Raw genomic sequence first — 17,618 nt, forward strand, 5'->3', positions numbered from 1 at the left:
CTGTGGCAGGGGAGGTCTAGGCTGGGTGTTAGGAGGCAGTTCCTGGCAGAGAGAGTGATTGGAATGGGCTGCCCAGGGAGGTGGTGGAGTGGCTGTGCCTGGAGGTGTTGAAGCCAAGCCTGGCTGGGGCACTTAGTGCCATGGTCTGGTTGGTTGGGCAGGGCTGGGTGCTAGGTTGGACTGCATGAGCTTGGAGCTCTCTTCCAACCTGTTTGATTCTATGATTTTAAGTCTCATCTTTGCCTTTGGAACTCAGCAAGGCAACAAACACTTTAGGAAGTGCACTGCAAAAGGTAACAGCTGACAAAGTCAGACAAAGTGGGAAAACTACATCAAATGTTTAATTCAATTCAGACTAATCCCACCCCAATGAGGATCATCCCTGTTAGATGATCAACTCCACACTGAACACATCTTGCTACAGTTCAGTCAAGCCAAATTTGGAAGATGTTTACATTGAGTAGGAAAGCCAAATCTCCAAGATACCCCTGTCCATGGCAGGCTGTAAGAAGTATATGGCTAAGAGTCTGGAACTGACTGCTCATGGCTTGGATGCTTCACTGAGTTACAAACTGGCTGGATGGCCAGGCCCAAAGAGTGAATAGAGCCAAATCCAGCTGGTGGCCAGTCAAAAGCGGTGTTCCTCAGGGTGCAGAATTGGGGCCAGTTCTCTTTATCAATGATCTTGATGAAGGAATTGAGTGGACTCTCATTAAATCTGCAGATGACACTGAGCTGGGAGGGAATATTGATCTGGTTGAGGGTAGGAAAGCTCTGCAAGGGGATCTGACCAGGATTGATTGATGGACCAAGGCCAGTAGTAAGAGATTCAACAGGTCCAGGTGCCAGGTGCCACACTTGAGTCACAACAATGCCATGCAACAATATGGGCTTGAGGAAGAGTGTCTGGAAAGCTGCCCAGCAGAAAAGGACTTAGGGGTGTTAGCAGAAATCCAGCTGAAGATGAGCCAGCATACATTCAGGCAGCCAAGAAGGCCAGCAGCATCCGGGCCTGTATCATGAAGAGTGTGACAACCAGGAGTAGGAATGTGATTGTCTCCCTGTACTCAGCGTTGGTGAGGCTGCCCCTTGAGTACTGTGCTTAGTCTTGAGGTTCTCTCTACAAAAAAGACACTGAGGTGCTAGACTGGGTCCAGAGAACAGCAGTGAAACTGGTGAAGGGTTTTTTGAGGAGTGGGTGAGGGAAATGGAGTCGTTTAACCCAGAGAAAGGGGGCTCAGGGGAGACCTTTGTGCTCTCTACAACTATCATGCACGGAGTTTGTAGGGAGGTGGGTGGATGTGAGGAGAAAGTTCTTGGCAGGATAGGTCTAGGCTGGATGTGAGGAGGAAGTTCCTGGCAGAGAGTGATTGGCATTGGAATGGGCTGCCCAGGGAGGTGGTGGAGTGGCCGTGGCTGGAGGTGTTGCAGCCAAGCCTGGCTGGGGCACTTAGTGCCAAGGTCTGGTTGGTTGGGCAGGGCTGGATGATTTTAGTTGGATAGGTTGGACTGGATGACCCTTCCAACCTGGTTGACAGAGAGGAGGTGTTGGTTTCTTCTTCCCAGTAACAGGTGGAAGGACAAGAGGAAATGGTTTCAAGTTGCACCAGAGGAGGTCTAGCTTGGATATCAGAAGAAAGGGCTCTCAAACACTGGAATAGGTTACCCAGGGAGGTAGCTCCATCCCCATGCATGGAAGTGTTTAGAAGATGCAGAGTTGTGGGGCTGAGGTACATGGTTTGGTGTGAGACATAACAGAGTCAGTGAACCATTGGACTTGATGGATGATCTTAAAGGCCTTTTCCAACCAAAGCAATTCTATGATTCTGTGACCTTTAAGGTCCCATCTGACCCAAATCCATTTTATATTTGAGCAAGGAAAGTCCTTTAGAAACTTAGCTGATGAATGTGTACCTTCAGAATCCCCAGTTTGCATTCAACACTCATTTCTAGGTATCCTTTTTTTTCCATCTCCCAAGCCCAAGTGCTGTTGAATTCTTGGCATATCTGTCAGAAAACAATAAGATTGCTCAAGTTAGTAGATGAAAGCAACTTCACACTTTTATACTAACAGTACCTTACTGCAATAACCATGGTACATGAGCTCTTCAGGATTGCAGGTCAGAAAGGCTCACAAAAGAAATAAACAACAGAACTTAGGTAGGTTGGCAAGCACTGACAAATCTCCATGTAAGAGGAGATCATCGAGACCTCGATCACCACCAACTTCTCCAAACCTCTTCAAGGGTCAGTCCCGGGACCAGACTTCTTCAACAGCTTTGTAGGTGCCATGCACAGAGGCTTTGAGTGCAGCCTCAGCAAGTTTGCTGCCCACACCAAGCTGTGTGCTGCAGCAGCCAGGCTGGAGGGCAGGGATCCAGCCAGAGGGACCTGCACAGACTGCAGAGGCGGGCACAAGCCAAGCTCAGGAGCTTCAACAAGACCTATTGCAAAGTCAGGCAGCCGAGTTGAGGCAAGACCAAGCACAAATGCAGGTTGAAGAGCAGCCCTGAGGAGAGGGACTTGCGGGTGGCTGCTGGAGGAGAAGCTCAGCAGCAGCCAGCAGTGTGCACTTGCAGCCCAGAAAGCCAAGCAGAGCCTGGGCTGCAGCAGCAGCAGTGTGGCCAGCAGGGCCAGGGAGGGGATTCTCCCCCTCTGCTCTGCTGAGACCCCACCTGGAGTACTGCATCCAGCTCTGGAGCCCCTGGGACAAGAGGGCTGTGGAGATGCTGGAGAGTGTCCAGAGCAGGGCCAGGAGGATGCTGAGAGGCTGCAGCAGCTCTGCTGTGAGCACAGCCTGAAAGAATTGGGACTGCGCAGGCTGGAGGAGAGGAGGCTCCCAGGGGACCTTCTTGTGGCCTTCCAGCATCTGAAGGGGGCTCCAAAAAAGCTGGGGAGGGACTTTTGAGGGTGTGAGGGAGTGTCAGGAGTGGGGGGAATGGAGCAAAGGTGGAGGTGGGGAGAGTGAGGCTGGAGGGGAGGAGGAAGTTGTTGAGCAGGAGAGTGGTGAGAGGCTGGACTGGGTTGCCCAGGGAGGTGTTTGAGGCCCCATGGCTGGAGGTGTTTGAGGCCAGGCTGGCTGAGGCTGTGTGCAGCCTGCTCTAGGGTAGGGTGTCCCTGGGTATGGCAGGGGGTTGGCACTGGCTGCTCCTTGTGCTCCCTTCCAACCCTGACTGATTCTGATTCTGTGATTCTGTAAACAGACACAAGTCTGAACTGGACAACCATTTCTGTCTCTGCTGTGCAAAATCTCCCATTTTTCTGCCAGTTCAGAATATAAATTCTCTTCAGCAGAGGTGATTTCCTTACAGTACTTGGCAGGCAATTTGCCAAGCTCTCCTGGGGCTGCCTAAGTCCTACAGCTACAGTGCAGACAACAAATGCTCCTGAAACTTATTCCAGACTGTGGCATTATTATTCTTTAGAAAGTATCTTGGACTTCAAGCTGCCTGATGAATATTTGATAATATTTTAAGTATAGCCAATTTCAGTTTACTTCAAAGAAGTGAATTCAATTACATCAATATAGGGATATTTAAAAAACCCAAAGCTGAACCATTAAAGTGTCAGTAGAGGATAAATAGGTTGACTCAGCAGGAGTTGCCATAATGCTGGTGGAGAAGGAACTCCCTCTCCTCCTAAACAACTCGGGAGTGGTTAAAACAGCTCTCATGAACAGAGAGGAGCTGTTCATCAATCGAGGACACATGGTGGGATCTCCAAGCAGTGAGGGTATCCTAGTGGAAATATCCATTAGAAGGTGGAGAGAAAAAATAATCTAATCACAGCTACATCTCCTGTCAGGATTGTTTTGAAGTGTCAGTGTTGAATCATAACTGCCCAAATTAGCACACAAGGTACTGCTAACTTCCAATTTGCATGGAAGCAAAACCCTGCTGAATGGAGAGAGTGATTTGCCATTGGAATGGGCTGCCCAGGGAGGTGGTGGAGTTGCTGTCCCTGGAGGTGTTGAAGCAAGGCCTGGCTGGGGCACTTAGTGCCATGGTGTGGTTGGTTGGGCAGGGCTGGGTGCTAGGTTGGGCTGGCTGAGCTTGGAGCTCTCTTCCAGCCTGCTTGGTTCTATGACTCAGTCACAACACTGTCATCTTCCAATCACCAAATTATCATTAAACACAAGATACTAAGCTCTTACAAACCCATGAATGACACCTGAAGCAGCTTTCTCTGCACACAGCAGCAAAGATAACCCTGAATTTCACCCACCAGAAGTACAGATCAGCTGATTAAGGTTGGAAAGCTCCATGTTGGGAGCTACAGCCAATGTAGGGGCTGCTGTCCTCCTCTGTCCCCATGGCCATGCTGTCTACCCTCTATCATCCCTAGGATTGACCCTGGGCTTTCAGTGACCCAAGGGTCAGCCCACAATTAGATTGTCTCAGCCACACCATAAACTGCACTCTTAACTTTACATGACCAAGAGAGAACAGCGAAAAGAACTCCCTGGTTGCAGTGAATCCTGCTGGAGAGCAGTTCCCCTGCTCCATCCAAGGCTAAGGAACATGACAGGGGTACTTCTCTGACACAAAGCCAAAGCTTACAGAGTGACAAGTGCTGCTGAGTCCCAAAAGGAGATTAGTCTTTTTCCTCTCTCATTTGCAGTGATGTGAAGAGCATTGGGAAACTGCACATCAAACCCTCACTAAGGGCATGTGCCAGTTGCTCTTCATTACTACTCATTAAGTATGAAAGCAATAAGGAGGATTTTCCTGTGCTGGGGAAGCATTTGATTGTCAAAGCAAAACTCAGTGACATCAGAGCTGATGAAGCATCAGCTGAAGCTGAAATGACAACACTGTGACAATTAAAAACCAGATGATCATGCTTTCTCTTAACAAGAACTGTCACATCTCTGAACTACAGAGCTTGCTGATCTGGGCTTTGCTGAAATGTCAGTCTCTGCCTTCACAGGGGGAGCACTTCACACTGATCAAAAAGCTGCTGCTTGCAGGAGCAGCTGCCTGCTACATGCTAAAGAGTGCTCAGCACCTTCCCACCTTGCAAAAGAGATGCTCAAACACCTCTCACTCAAGTATTTCCAGAGCACTCAACTCTCAGTGTCACCATGCTCTAAAATTTTCACTTTAAACAATAAAAAGAGGAAGGAAAAGTCACAGCAGAGAAGTCTGCCTGGGTGGGAATGGAGACACCTGAATGCTAACAATGTCAAAAGACAATGCCTTCAGGATGTGATGTGCTGCTGGTCTCATCACACAGGCAACTGGCAACAGAAGAAGATGGAATGGCCTCAAACTGCAAGGGGGGAGGTTTAGATAGGACATTAGAATGGTGACACAAGAGTGGTCAGACACTGGAGTGGGCTGCCCAGGGAGGTGGTGGTCACCAACCCCTGCTTCTGTTTAAAGGTTGTGTTTACAGTCAGAATCAGTCAGGGCTGGAAGGGACCACAAGGATCAACCAGTTAAAACCACTGCCATGGACACAGACACCCTACCCTAGAGCAGGCTGCACACAGCCTCAGCCAGCCTGGCCTTAAACACCTCCAGCCATGGGGCCTCAACCACCTCCCTGGGCAACCCAGTCCAGCCTCTCACCACTCTCATGGTGAAAAACTTCCACATTTTAACAACTGGAGTTGTTAAAATGCTTAGGACAAGCCACTGCTTTACCTCAGTCATCCACAGGCACACACATTCCTTGTGTAGAGGAAAAAAGTCAGATTCCTGGAGGCCTAGTGCCCTTTTCTCCCATAACAGACTGGTGTGCATCCTAGTCAGCTAGGGGACACAGCCTCAACTTGTGGCAGGGGAGATCTAGGCTGGATGTTAGGAGGAAGTTCCTGGCAGAGAGAGTGATTGGCATTGGAATGGGCTGCCCAGGGAGGTGGTGGAGTGGCCGTGGCTGGAGGTGTTGCAGCCAAGCCTGGCTGGCTGGGGCACTTAGTGCCATGGTCTGGTTGGTTGGGCAGGGCTGGGTGCTAGGTTGGACTGGCTGAGCTTGGAGCTCTCTTCCAAGCTGGTTGATTGTATCAGTAGAGGGAAAGAAAAGAGCTCTCAGAGTATATTTCCCTCTCAAAATATACTGATCAAAACACCAGCCACAGCTTAGAGACATTTCTTAGGATGTTCTTCATAAGCATGTCTGATAGATGGCTTAGAACCAAAACATCTTAATAACAGATACACTTTTGGCCAAAACATTAATACTTAGAGCTTGTAAGTTTCAATGTCCTCCCTCTTAAAGAAGCAAATGGTTACACCTAGGCTGTATCAAAGCAACCCACAAGTAGTTTCTAACAAAGGAAAACCAGGTCAGCTTTGCCTCTTAAGAGTGTGTTGAGTAACACTGCAGGTATCCAGGAAGAAGTGTCTCCATGGTTCCACATCTCTTCAGTTTTTCTTGGCTTTTGTGGCATTTCCCAACCCTCTTCACTGTTTTCCTTTGAAATGGGGATGATATTAGCATGCCTCTAATTAGTTATATTCAAATTCTTTTGTTCATCAAGGTTCCTTTGAACCACTGGCTAAAATAAGCTTCAACTTAGCTCTGGAGGCTGTTAAAGGAAGTGGAATTTATTACTGCTTGCTTGGTCCTAACAGGGGCATGGGGGAGTTTCCTTTCCATTTTTCTATCCTTTCAATGCTTGCTGAAGGAAGAGTTTTTCCAAACTACTCCCTCAGGAATTTGCTTTATCCTTGTACTTCCTGCTTACCACACAAGAGTAGAAGACTTGAGTGGGGTAAATAAGTTTACTATTCAGGGCTGAGGTTTCCCAGCTGACTGCAATGGCTATGTTGTGAATTTCACCCAATAAACAAAAAGTAAACATAAAATAGACAGAGAGTTACATAAATCAGTACATCACCATTTGAAAACATCATAAATATTTTACAGCTGGTTAAGAGGTTAGATTTCACCTAAGGCCCCTCAGCAGGTTATTTCCTGACATATTCTCAGTCCTAAAAACATCATTTTAGGACTACACAAGCCTCAAGTCAAATCACCATCTCTGTACAGGGAGAAAAATGCAACTGGATTTGGAAAGTGTTATTCTTCAGAGAATCAATCATGTTGGAAGAGACCTTCAAGCTCATCCGGACCAAACTATCACCCAGCCCTATCCAACCAACTGGATGGTGGCTGACAATATGGCCAGCAGGACAAGGGAGGTTACCCTGTACTCAGCGCTGCTCAGGCCACCCCTGGAGTGCTGTGTCCAGTTGTGGGCTCCTCAAGTCAAGAGAGATGTTGAGATACTGCAACATGTCCAGAGAAGGGCAGCAAGGCTGGGGAGGGGCCTGGAGCACAGCCCTGTGAGGAGAGGCTGAGGGAGCTGGGGGTGTGCAGCCTGCAGCAGAGGAGGCTCAGGGCAGAGCTCATTGCTGCCTGCAGCTGCCTGCAGGGAGGCTGTAGCCAGGTGGGGTTGGGCTCTGCTGCCAGGCACCCAGCAACAGAACAAGGGGACAGAGTCTGAAGCTGTGCCAGGGCAGGTCTAGGCTGGGTGTGAGGAGGGAGCTGTTGGCAGAGAGAGTGATTGGCATTGGAATGGGCTGCCCAGGGAGGTGGTGGAGTGGCTGTGCCTGGAGGTGTTGCAGCCAAGCCTGGCTGGGGCACTTAGTGCCATGGTCTGGTTGGTTGGTCAGAGCTGGGTGCTAGGTTGGGCTGGCTGAGCTTGGAGCTCTCTTCCAGCCTGGTTGATTCTATGAGTGGGACAGACTTCTTAGCAGGGCCTGTTGTGACAGGACAAGGGGTGGTGGTTTTAAACTAAAAAGAGGGGGGATTGAGACTAGACAAAAGGAAGCAAAATTTACCTTGGTAGTGGTGAAACACCATGCTAGTTTGAGCCTAGCTGAGATATTAAACATCACCACTGTTTCCCTTTCACAGCCTACAACCTAATTCCTCTCAGTAAAATATCCCAGCTAGGCTCAAACTAGCACAAACACCAGCCCAAGTTGCCTGGAGAGGTGACAGATGCCACATCCCTGGAAACATTCCAGGTCACTTTGGATGGGGCTCTGAGAAACCTCTTCTAGTTAAAGATGCCTCTGCTGACTGCAGGGGGTTTGGACTAGATGACCTTTAAAGATCCTCTTCCAACTCAAACCATCCTATGACTTTATGAACTGAAAGAGAAATTAATCTACTGTGTAAATCCCTCTGCTTAGTGTGGCCTGTTTGCAGGCTACTACTTCTCCTTTATTTAGAGTCTAATACTGGAAGAGGTATTTTACTGCCAGGGATGAAGGTGGACACTCTCTCACACAAGATACTATCTGCATTCAGAAGTTCTTTTGATTCAAGCTTCAACAGACAAAATTAAGCTAGGATCTTATGCAGCTGAAGACTGGGCACACAGATTGATGTTGGCCACAAGAGAGCCCAAGGCTGAGGGTAATGCATGGCAGGGATTGCTGACACAACAGCTCATCATACCCATATTCCAGCGCTGCAGGATAACACAACGTGCATATTGTACCTTGATCAAATACTTTTCCCATCTGTCTGCTGTGACAGACTTCCCAATCTTTCTCATCAGTTTCAAGTGAAGCTCCACCAATTCTTTTGGAACTGCAGTATTGAGAGAGAGAAAACAAAAGAAAAGAGATGTTATGAAGATTGGTGCAAGTACACTTCAGCGCTTGACACTGCTAACGCTGTGACAGACAGAGGCATTTCAATAAAACCAAGCCACAAAGTCTTCTGAGGAGCAGTCCCACAACTGAGAGCTGAAGGAAGCTCAAATTAATCATTACATTTACAATGATCATTGCCCTTCTGGTGCCCTCCCTTAAGCTCAAGAGAACAGATCTCAGTGATAAATACGTATCATAGAACCAAGCAGGTTGGAAGAGAGCTCCAAGCTCAGCCAGCCCAACCTAGCACCCAGCCCTGCCCAACCAACCAGACCATGGCACTAAGTGCCCCAGCCAGGCTTGGCTTCAACACCTCCAGCCACAGCCACTCCACCACCTCCCTGGGCATCCCATCCCAATGCCAATCACTCTCTGCCAACCTAGACCTCCCCTGCCACAACTTAAGACTGTGTCCCCTTGTTCCATTGCTGCTTGCCTGGCAGCAGAGCCCAACCCCACCTGGCTACAGCCTCCCTTCAGGAGGCTCAATCATGTATTTATGATTGTGGCCAGGTGGGGGTGGTCTCTTCTCCCAAGCAATCACTACCAAAACAAGAGGACACAGGTGCAGGGCAGGTTCAGGCTGGATGTTAGGAAGAAGTTCTTGGCAGAAACAGAGGTTGTCATTGGAATGGGCTGCCTGAGGAAGTGGTGGAGTCCCAGTCCCTGGAGATGTTTAAGAGGATGCTGGATGAGGCATTTAGCATCATGAGTTAGTTAATTAGAAGGGTTAGGTGATAGGTTGGACTCAATGATCTCAGAGGTCTTTTCCAACCTGGTTAATTCTGTGCTATTTTGACAGCATTAAAAGAACAACTGGACAGGAATTATGCCAGTCAAACACCTACAAAAAAACACCAACCCAAGCAGCACACCTGCATCTGCCTTCAGAAACTCCAAAGTCATCCCAGAACATCACTGAATCCAAAATATTTTTAGCTGGGTGTGTGGTATGGAAGAAATGTTCCAGAAACTTTGTCCTTGCAGATGCAGCTCTGCTGTGTACTTACTCTCTTCTGTCCTGGAAGGACAGAGAGAGATGGTGCTTGAGGAAAGGAGGCCAGAACTGCTGCTGAGTGCAGCTGCTGCAGTGCTACCACAGAATCTAAGTTTTCCAAACAAGTTTTACTTCTCTCTCGGTGTACACTCCTCAGACACAACTTCAACACCTCATTTTAGCTGTCTGTGATTTGTAAATCAGTCTGGCACCACCAAGTGGCAAATTTGCAGAACATCCATTTTGTAAGTAGTGTAAGGATTTAAAACCAACACTGGGCAAGGCTAGAGGCCCTGTGATGTGAGCCTTCTCAGCTGTGATCTGGTGAGAAACACATAAAGCAATCCACTCTGCAAATATTTCTCTTTCCAGAGAAGCAAGACCAGTGGACTGAGAGAGGTGATTCTGCCATTTGACTCTGCTCTGGTAAGACCTCACCTGAGTACTGCATCCAGGTCAGGAGCCCTCAACACAGGAAGGACATGGACCTGATGATATAGGTCCAGAGGAGGGCCACAAAAATGATCAGGGAGCTCAAGCACTTCTGCTACAAGGACAGGCTGAGGGAGTTGGAGTTGTTCAGCCTGGACAAGGCTCTGGGAAGACCTAATAGCAGCCTTACAGTACCTGAATGGGGCTACAAGAAGGCTGTAAACTCATTACAAAACCCTGTAGTGATGAGGGACAATGAGTTTAAATACAGAAAAGCAGGTTTATATTGAATGTTAGGAACAAGTTCTTTACTATGAGGAGTGGTGGAATACTGGAACAGGTTGCCCAGGGAGGTAGTTGAGGCTCCATCCCTGGAGATATCCAAGCTCATGCTCGTGAGGGTTTTAAACAGCCTGATCTAGTGAAGGATGATCCTACTGAGTGCAGGGCAGCTGGATTAGATGACCTTTGGACGTTCCTTCCAACCATGACTCTCTTTAATCAGATCTCCTAAGAGTTGCTTGGAATCCTCATTTAAAGATGCACAGATGATTTGAGTAATCCAATCCCCAGTCACCACAAAAATCTTTGCTTAAGTGTTAACCTTAGAAGAAATGGAAAACGTTCAAAACTGGAAAGGAATTTCCTATGTCCTTGGTCAACACCTGCAGTGATTTGTGTCAGCACCTACACAAACTTCACTTCTTTGATTCCAGCACTTCAGCTCTTGCATTTCCAGAACAAAGTATCCCTGTGGTTGTTTTCAGGGAAGTCACAGAATATTTCAAATCCAATCTCTGTCTATTTATTACCCTTTCAAGATGTTTTTTCATGTATCATAACAATATTCATGACCAGATCTTTGGGCTGACTTTTTGCCAGTTCCCTACTAAGCACTGGGAAGAATCACACACTGTCCCTTCTTGTTCTAAGAAATGTGGTGAGAGTCTCAGGAGAAAATGGATAGCCAGTTTGCAGGTAGAGACTAAGGAATGTGTGAAGGGCAGCCCAAACAGCCAGGGCTCCTGAACTACAGCAGCAACAGAAGCCTGGAGGATTATGAAACAAACTCTGTTGAAACCTAAGGAACTGTAAATAATCTATGGATCACATGCAGCAGCATACACCTGACTTGGCCAGAAATACCAGCTCAGGAAGAGGTAGTAAGGATAGAAAGTGGTGTAAAACCTTTCCTTTCCCAGAATACCTCTCTGGCAAGGAGTACAAGCACATTAGTAAATGCAAGTTAAGATTTCAGCTGTCTCAGAACTGAACCTGCACAATTAACTGACTTTTCTCCAAAATATAGAGAGACTTTTTGACGTGGAGTGGGACATCAGTAAGAAACAGGTTTGCAACACTTCTAAGCCTACTTGTAACATACCAAAGGTAACAAACATTCTACCCTGGCTTGCATCAAAAACAGTGTAGCCAGCAGGACTAGGGCAGCGATTGCCCCAGCACCACACCTCAGATCCTGGGTTCATTTTTGGGCCACTCACTCTAAGAGGGACATGAGGTTACCAGAGCATGCCCAGACAAGGGCAATGAAGCTGCTGAAGGGTCTAAAGAATAGGTCTCAGGAAGATCAGCTGAAGGAAGTGGGGTTACTCAATCTGGAGAAAAGATGGCTTAGGGCAGACCTTCTCCATCTCTAAAACCACCTGCAAGGAGGTTGTAGCAAAGTAGGGGTCAGTCTCTTCTCCATAGTAACAAGCAATAGTAGAAGAGGAAATGGCCTCAGGTGGCACTAGAGGAGGTTCAGATTGGGTATTAGAATCACAGAATCAACCAGGTTGGAAGTGCCCTCCAAGCTCATCCAGTCCAACCTAGCACCCAGTCCTATCCAGTCAACCAGACCATGGCACTAAGTGCCTCATCCAGCCTTTTCTTGAACATCTCCAGGGATGGTGACTCCACCACCTCCCTGGGCAGCCCAGTTATCAAACACTTGTTCACTGACAGAGTGGTTAGGCACTGGAGCAGGCTGCCCAGGGAAGTGGTGGAATTGCTGTCCCTGGACATGTTAAAAAAACCTGTAGAGCTTAGTGATGGACTTGGCAGTGTCTGGACTTGATGCATGCCCTTAATCTTAGAGGTTTCTTCCAGTCCTCATGATTCTAGGAGATGCAGTGACTTTTGGGTTGTGCTGTTGTTTGGTCTACAACAGCAGACCATCACATCCTTGGCACAGCATCGCTGCTATTTAAGTGGGACCTGCACCATGCATTCCAGGAACTTTGGCAATCAGAATCACAGAATGATCTAGGTTGGAAATGACCTCTGAAGGTCATCTAGTCCAACACCTGCTGCAGTCAGCAGGGGCATAAGCAACTAGACCAGGCTGTCTGGAGCCCTGTTGAGCTTCACTTTGGGATGAGACTCCAACCACCTACCTGGGCAAACCCTTTCAGTGTTCCACTACCCTCATGGTGCAGAACTTGACCCTAACATCCAATCTAAATCTGCTCTTCTCTAGTTTGAAGCCATCACCCCTCATCTTATCACCACAGGCCTTTGTAAACAGTTTCTATCCATCCTTCTTGTAGGCCCCCTTTGGGTACTGGAAGGCTGCCATTAGGTCTCCCCAGAACCTCCTCTTCTCCAGGCTGAACACCCCCAGCTCCCTCAGTCTGTCCTTGCAGCAGAGGTGCTCCAACCACCTGATCACTTTTGTGGCCTTCTTCTGGACTCACTCCATCAGCTCCATGTCCTTCCTATACTGAGGGCTCCTGGACCTGGATGCAGTACTCCAGGTGAGAATCTATGATTCTAGGCAAGGTCTCACCAAAGCAGACTCAAGTGGCAGAATCACCTCTCTAGACCTGCTGGCCACACTGCTTTTGATGCAGCCCAGAATATGACTGGCCCATAACTTTTCTCATTCCTTACAATTTCATATCAGGGAAGGAATGATACACAGCATCTTTCTTTCTTGCATAACAAGCACTCTGCATAATGTTTTGGCTAAAACCAAACACACACATAACAAACCTAGGCCTGAATCTCACTCTCAACTTTCTGAAATGCTGATCTCTCTGAAAAGTAACAGTAGCTCTCCTAAACCTTCCCAGGAGTGATGGAGAACACACCAGAACTTAGTGCAAAGGGCCAATGGAAATTGGAGCAGTGCTATCTTCTAAGCAAAGCTGGTTTACAAAAATCAAGTGTAATTAAGCCACAGTGCCATCTGCTAGATACTCCAAAATCTAGATCTTCATAGGAAAAACACATGAGTCAGAAAGTGTGAGTCACTGAACAAAGGGCTTCTGGTGGTGTTTGACCTGCCCTTTCCTGGAGGGCAGGCTTTTGTCCGAGTCTCATAGAGAATCAAAGAATGAATCACAGAATCAACCAGGTTGGAAGAGAGCTCCAAGATCATCCAGTCCAACCTAGCACTCAGCCCTAGCCAATCAACCAGATCATGGCACTAAGTGTCTCATCCAGTCTTGGCTTCAACACCTCCTCCAGCAACGGTGACTTCAGCACCTCCCTGGGCAGCCCATTCCAATGCCAATCACTCTCTCTGGCAACAACTTCCTAACAACATCCAGCCTAGACCTGCCCTGCCACAGCTTCAGACTCTGTCCCCTTCTTCTGTTGCTGGTTGGACTCAATGACCCTAAAGGTCTTCTCCAACCTAAATGATTCTGTAATTATATGATTCACCATCTCCCACCTCCCCTTCTCCTCTACTAAGGGATGCAAGCTCACAGCAAGCTGTACAAAACTGACATGTATTAGCTACCAGCCCCCTGCACAAAGAATTCAACAACAAGCAAACACAAGACAGGTTCCACCATGTTCAGCTGCCTCTGCTGCCAGTGCTGGAGGGAGTTGAACTGGAAGCACATGCAAGGACAAGAGCACCTACTCAGGCATTTGATGATGAAGAGCAGTGAACTACACACCAAATCTACCTCTTAGCCCACCACCCACTAACCATGCAGCTAGCTCCCTTCACAGACAAGCTCTTATACATGAATTTGCTCAAAACCAGCCAGCTGCATCCCTTGTGAAAGGCACAAGAGTACCCAACAGCCAAGTGACCACATTTCTAACATCTTTAATATTCTCCTCCACTTTCATCTGTGAGGTCCCCTGAGCCCTCTGAGGCAGCAAACACTTTGTCTTCTAGATTAGTTTCAACTAAAAGTAAAGTTCCTCATCTGGTCCATTAAATAGCTAAAGCAAAGCACTTGGGAAAAGAAAGGAGATAGAATATCCCACAGCAACGACCCTGGTTTATGCCACCATAAATATTCTTCTCTGAGAACTCTCTCACTTGTTTCTTCTCTATATTCCTGGTGAAATGGAGATCCCTAGAGTTGGGATGTGTTATTATGAAGTTTATAGGCCATTTCAACATGAAATTACAGACTTGGTATGAATTTGGCTTTGGAGCCCACAATACAGGAAGGACACGGACCTGATGGAGCAGGTCCAGAGAAGGCCTGTGAAAATGATTAGGGTGGTGGAGCACCTCAGCTATCAGGACAGGCTGAGGGAGCTGGGGTTATCCAGCCTGCAGAAGAAAAGTCTCTGGCCAGACCTAATGGCAACCTTCCAACATCTGAAAGGGGCCTACAGAAAGGATGGAGAGGGACTGTTTATAAAGGCTTGAAGTGACAGGACTAGAATAGAATCACAAAATGGTCTAGGTTGGAAGGGACCTCAAGGATCATCCATCTCCAAACCCCCTGCTGTAGGCAGGGACACCCTCCACTAGAGCAGGTTGCTCAAGGCCTCATCCAACCTGGCCTTGAACACCTCCAGGGAGGGAGCAGCCACAATCTCCCTGGGCAACCTGTGCCAGTGTCTCACCACCCTCACTGTAACAAACTTCCTCCTAACATCTAGTTTAAATCTCACTTCTTCCAGTTTAAACCCATTACCCCTCATCCTGTCACTACAAGATTGGGACAATGGCTTCAAACTAGGGATTTAGATTGGATGTTAGGAACAAATTGTGCATGATGAGGGCAGTGGAACACCGGAAGGGGTTGCCCAGGGAGGTGGTCTGGGCCCCGTCTCTAGAGACATTCAAGGTGAGGCTCAAGAGGGCTCTGGGCAACCTGATTTAGATGAGGATGTCCCTGCTAACTGCAGAGGGAGTTCAACTAGATGACCTTTAGATGTCCTCTTCAACCCAGACCATTCTATGAGTCTATGGTTCTAAGGACAAAATTTAAGTATGAACCAGACAAGAAGTTACAGTGAAACTCTGACAAAGAGCCATGATAACATGAAGCCCTAAATTCCTGTAGCAAGCTTGACATGAAAAAACAAATGTAAGCATTTCACCTCTGTATTGCTTTCCTAAACAAACCCAAACACAACACCCCGGAGCACAACAGGTCCTGCTGCAAAGGACAACCTAAAGGGCTTATTTTCTGAGTCACTTGAGGAGTATGATAGGATGATCAAGTTGTGTGCCTCTTAAAGACAAGTAGGGAAGGGGGGAAATGTGGACCTATTCTGCCTCCAGAGTGAAAAGAGCAATCAAACATGTCATAACAAAGATGAAAGTAGAAAGAACAAGCAACTAAGTAGCACAGGATCACAGGATATTAGGGGTTGGAAGGGACCCAAGGAGATCATCCAGTCCAACCCCCCTGCTGCAGCAGGACAATCCTATCTAACACAGATCACAGAGGAACACATCCAGACAGGCCTGGAAAGGCTCCAGAGAAGGAGACCCCACAATCTCTCTGGGAAGCCTGTGCCAGTGCTCTGGGACCCTTCCAGGCAAGAAGTTCCCCCTTGTGTTGATCTGGAACCTCTTTTGCTGCAACTTACACCCGTTGCTCCTTGTTCTATCTCAGGGAGCAGTGAGCAGAGCCTGTCCCCCCCTTCCTGGCAGCCTTCAGATACTTATAAACATTTATCAAATCCCCTCTCAGTCTTCTCTTCTCCAGACTAAGCAGCCCCAGGGCCCTCAGCCTCTCCTCACCAGGCAGTGCTCCAGTCCCCTAATCATCCTTGTAGCCCTCCACTGGACCCTCTCCAGCAGATCCCTGTCCTCTGCAACTGGGGAGCCCAAAACTGAACGTAGCACTCAAGATGAGGTCTCAGCAGGGCAGAGTAGAGGGGGAGGAGGCAGTTTTACTTCCTGTCCCTGGAAAGATCTTGGCAGGCATTGAAAACAAACAAACCACATTGTTATCCCAGGAAAGCACTTTGCAATCTGGGTGCTCAGCAGCAAGATCATTTCCAAACACGTATCTAACCTTTACATCTCTTACCTGTACAAATACCTACCAGAAGACTCTCTGCTTGCCTGAGCTATGCTCAGCATAGGTCACTCTAACACTATTCAAGTGAAGTTAATACTTTTGATCTTGCTCATTAACACCCTTACAACCAAGGATCCCAGCACAGAACCTCTTTCATTGTCACCTACAGACAAATTGTGACCAGCACAGACAACTGAGACCAAAAAGCCTTTTCCACTGCCAGTTCTTTTACCAGTTGAACAGACCTTGCTGTCGGTTGCTTACTGACTTCACTGCATTAGTCCTACCAACAGGATGTGATTGCAAAATTCAGCTCTAATTTCAGCTATGACAATTTATTCAGATATTAAGAATGTATCATTTATTTGTCCCAGTTGTTACTGAGCACCTTTCCTTCCCATTTTATCCTCTCCTCTTCCATGGCCCACAAATCAACCAGATGATGTTTGTGCTCTCTAATGCCCATACTATCAATCGGCTTCACACTACACCTGAAACTGAGATTAAAAACCATAATAATCCTATGTATTATCATCAGTGTAGCTCTTGAAGCTGGAGTTAAAGACTATGCCCCTCTAAACAAAACGCCTACTCAGTAGTTCAGCTGTTTTCCAGCAAGCCTTTAGCAGTAACATGATGGTTTAATTTTTCATCAAAGTGACAAGTTCTCTCTGTTTCCTTCTCTGGCTATTAAGTTCACAGCACCAAAGCATGGTGGGGGTTGCCAGGGACCTCTGGAAATCATGTAGTCAACCCCTCTGATAAAGTAGGGTCACCCAGAGTAGCTTACACAGGATGGCATCCAGGCAGATTTCAGATCTCTCCAGAGGGGACTCCATGACCTCTCTGGGCAGCCTGTTCCAGTGCTCTTGACATGCTCACAGAAACGTTTTGCCTTATATTTAGGTGGAACCTCCTGCATTCCAGCTTGTGCCTGCTGTGCCTTGTCCTGTCACATGGGCACCACTGAAAAGAGCCTGGCTACATCCTCCTGATCCCTGCCCTTTAGATATTGATAAAATGTCCTCTTAGTCTATCCTTAACAGCCCCATGGCTCTCAGCCTTTCCTCCACAGATGCTCCTGGCCCATCAGCATCTTTGTACCCTACACTGGACTCTCTCCAGTAGTTTCCTCACTTTCTTGAACTGGGGAGCCCAGAACTGGACCAACCACTCCAGATGTGGCCTCCTTGAGGCAGAGTAGAGGGGGAGGAGAACCTCTTTCAACCCACTGGTCACACTCTTCTTCATGCACCTCAGGAAACCACTGGCATTCTTAGCCACAAGGGCACATTGCTGGCCAGTGGTGAACTCCTCATCCACCAACACTCCTTCACT

General features: G+C 47.7%; 1 protein-coding gene across 2 annotated transcripts in view; it reads right to left on the reverse strand.

Annotated features, from left to right (window-relative positions):
• The window catches only part of RSF1 (remodeling and spacing factor 1), a 75,776-nt gene that overhangs the window by 38,540 nt on the left and 19,618 nt on the right, over positions 1–17,618 (reverse strand). For both annotated transcript variants that reach the window (XM_064168759.1, XM_064168765.1), the window contains exons 2-3: positions 8,459–8,550; positions 1,915–2,007 (exon numbers count right to left, since the gene is read on the reverse strand). In XM_064168759.1, coding sequence (XP_064024829.1) covers positions 1,915–2,007; positions 8,459–8,550 — 185 coding nt within the window. The remainder of the gene's footprint in view (positions 1–1,914; positions 2,008–8,458; positions 8,551–17,618) is intronic.

The sequence above is a fragment of the Pogoniulus pusillus genome, chromosome 3, assembly GCF_015220805.1.
Source record: "Pogoniulus pusillus isolate bPogPus1 chromosome 3, bPogPus1.pri, whole genome shotgun sequence".
Lineage (NCBI taxonomy): Eukaryota > Metazoa > Chordata > Aves > Piciformes > Lybiidae > Pogoniulus > Pogoniulus pusillus.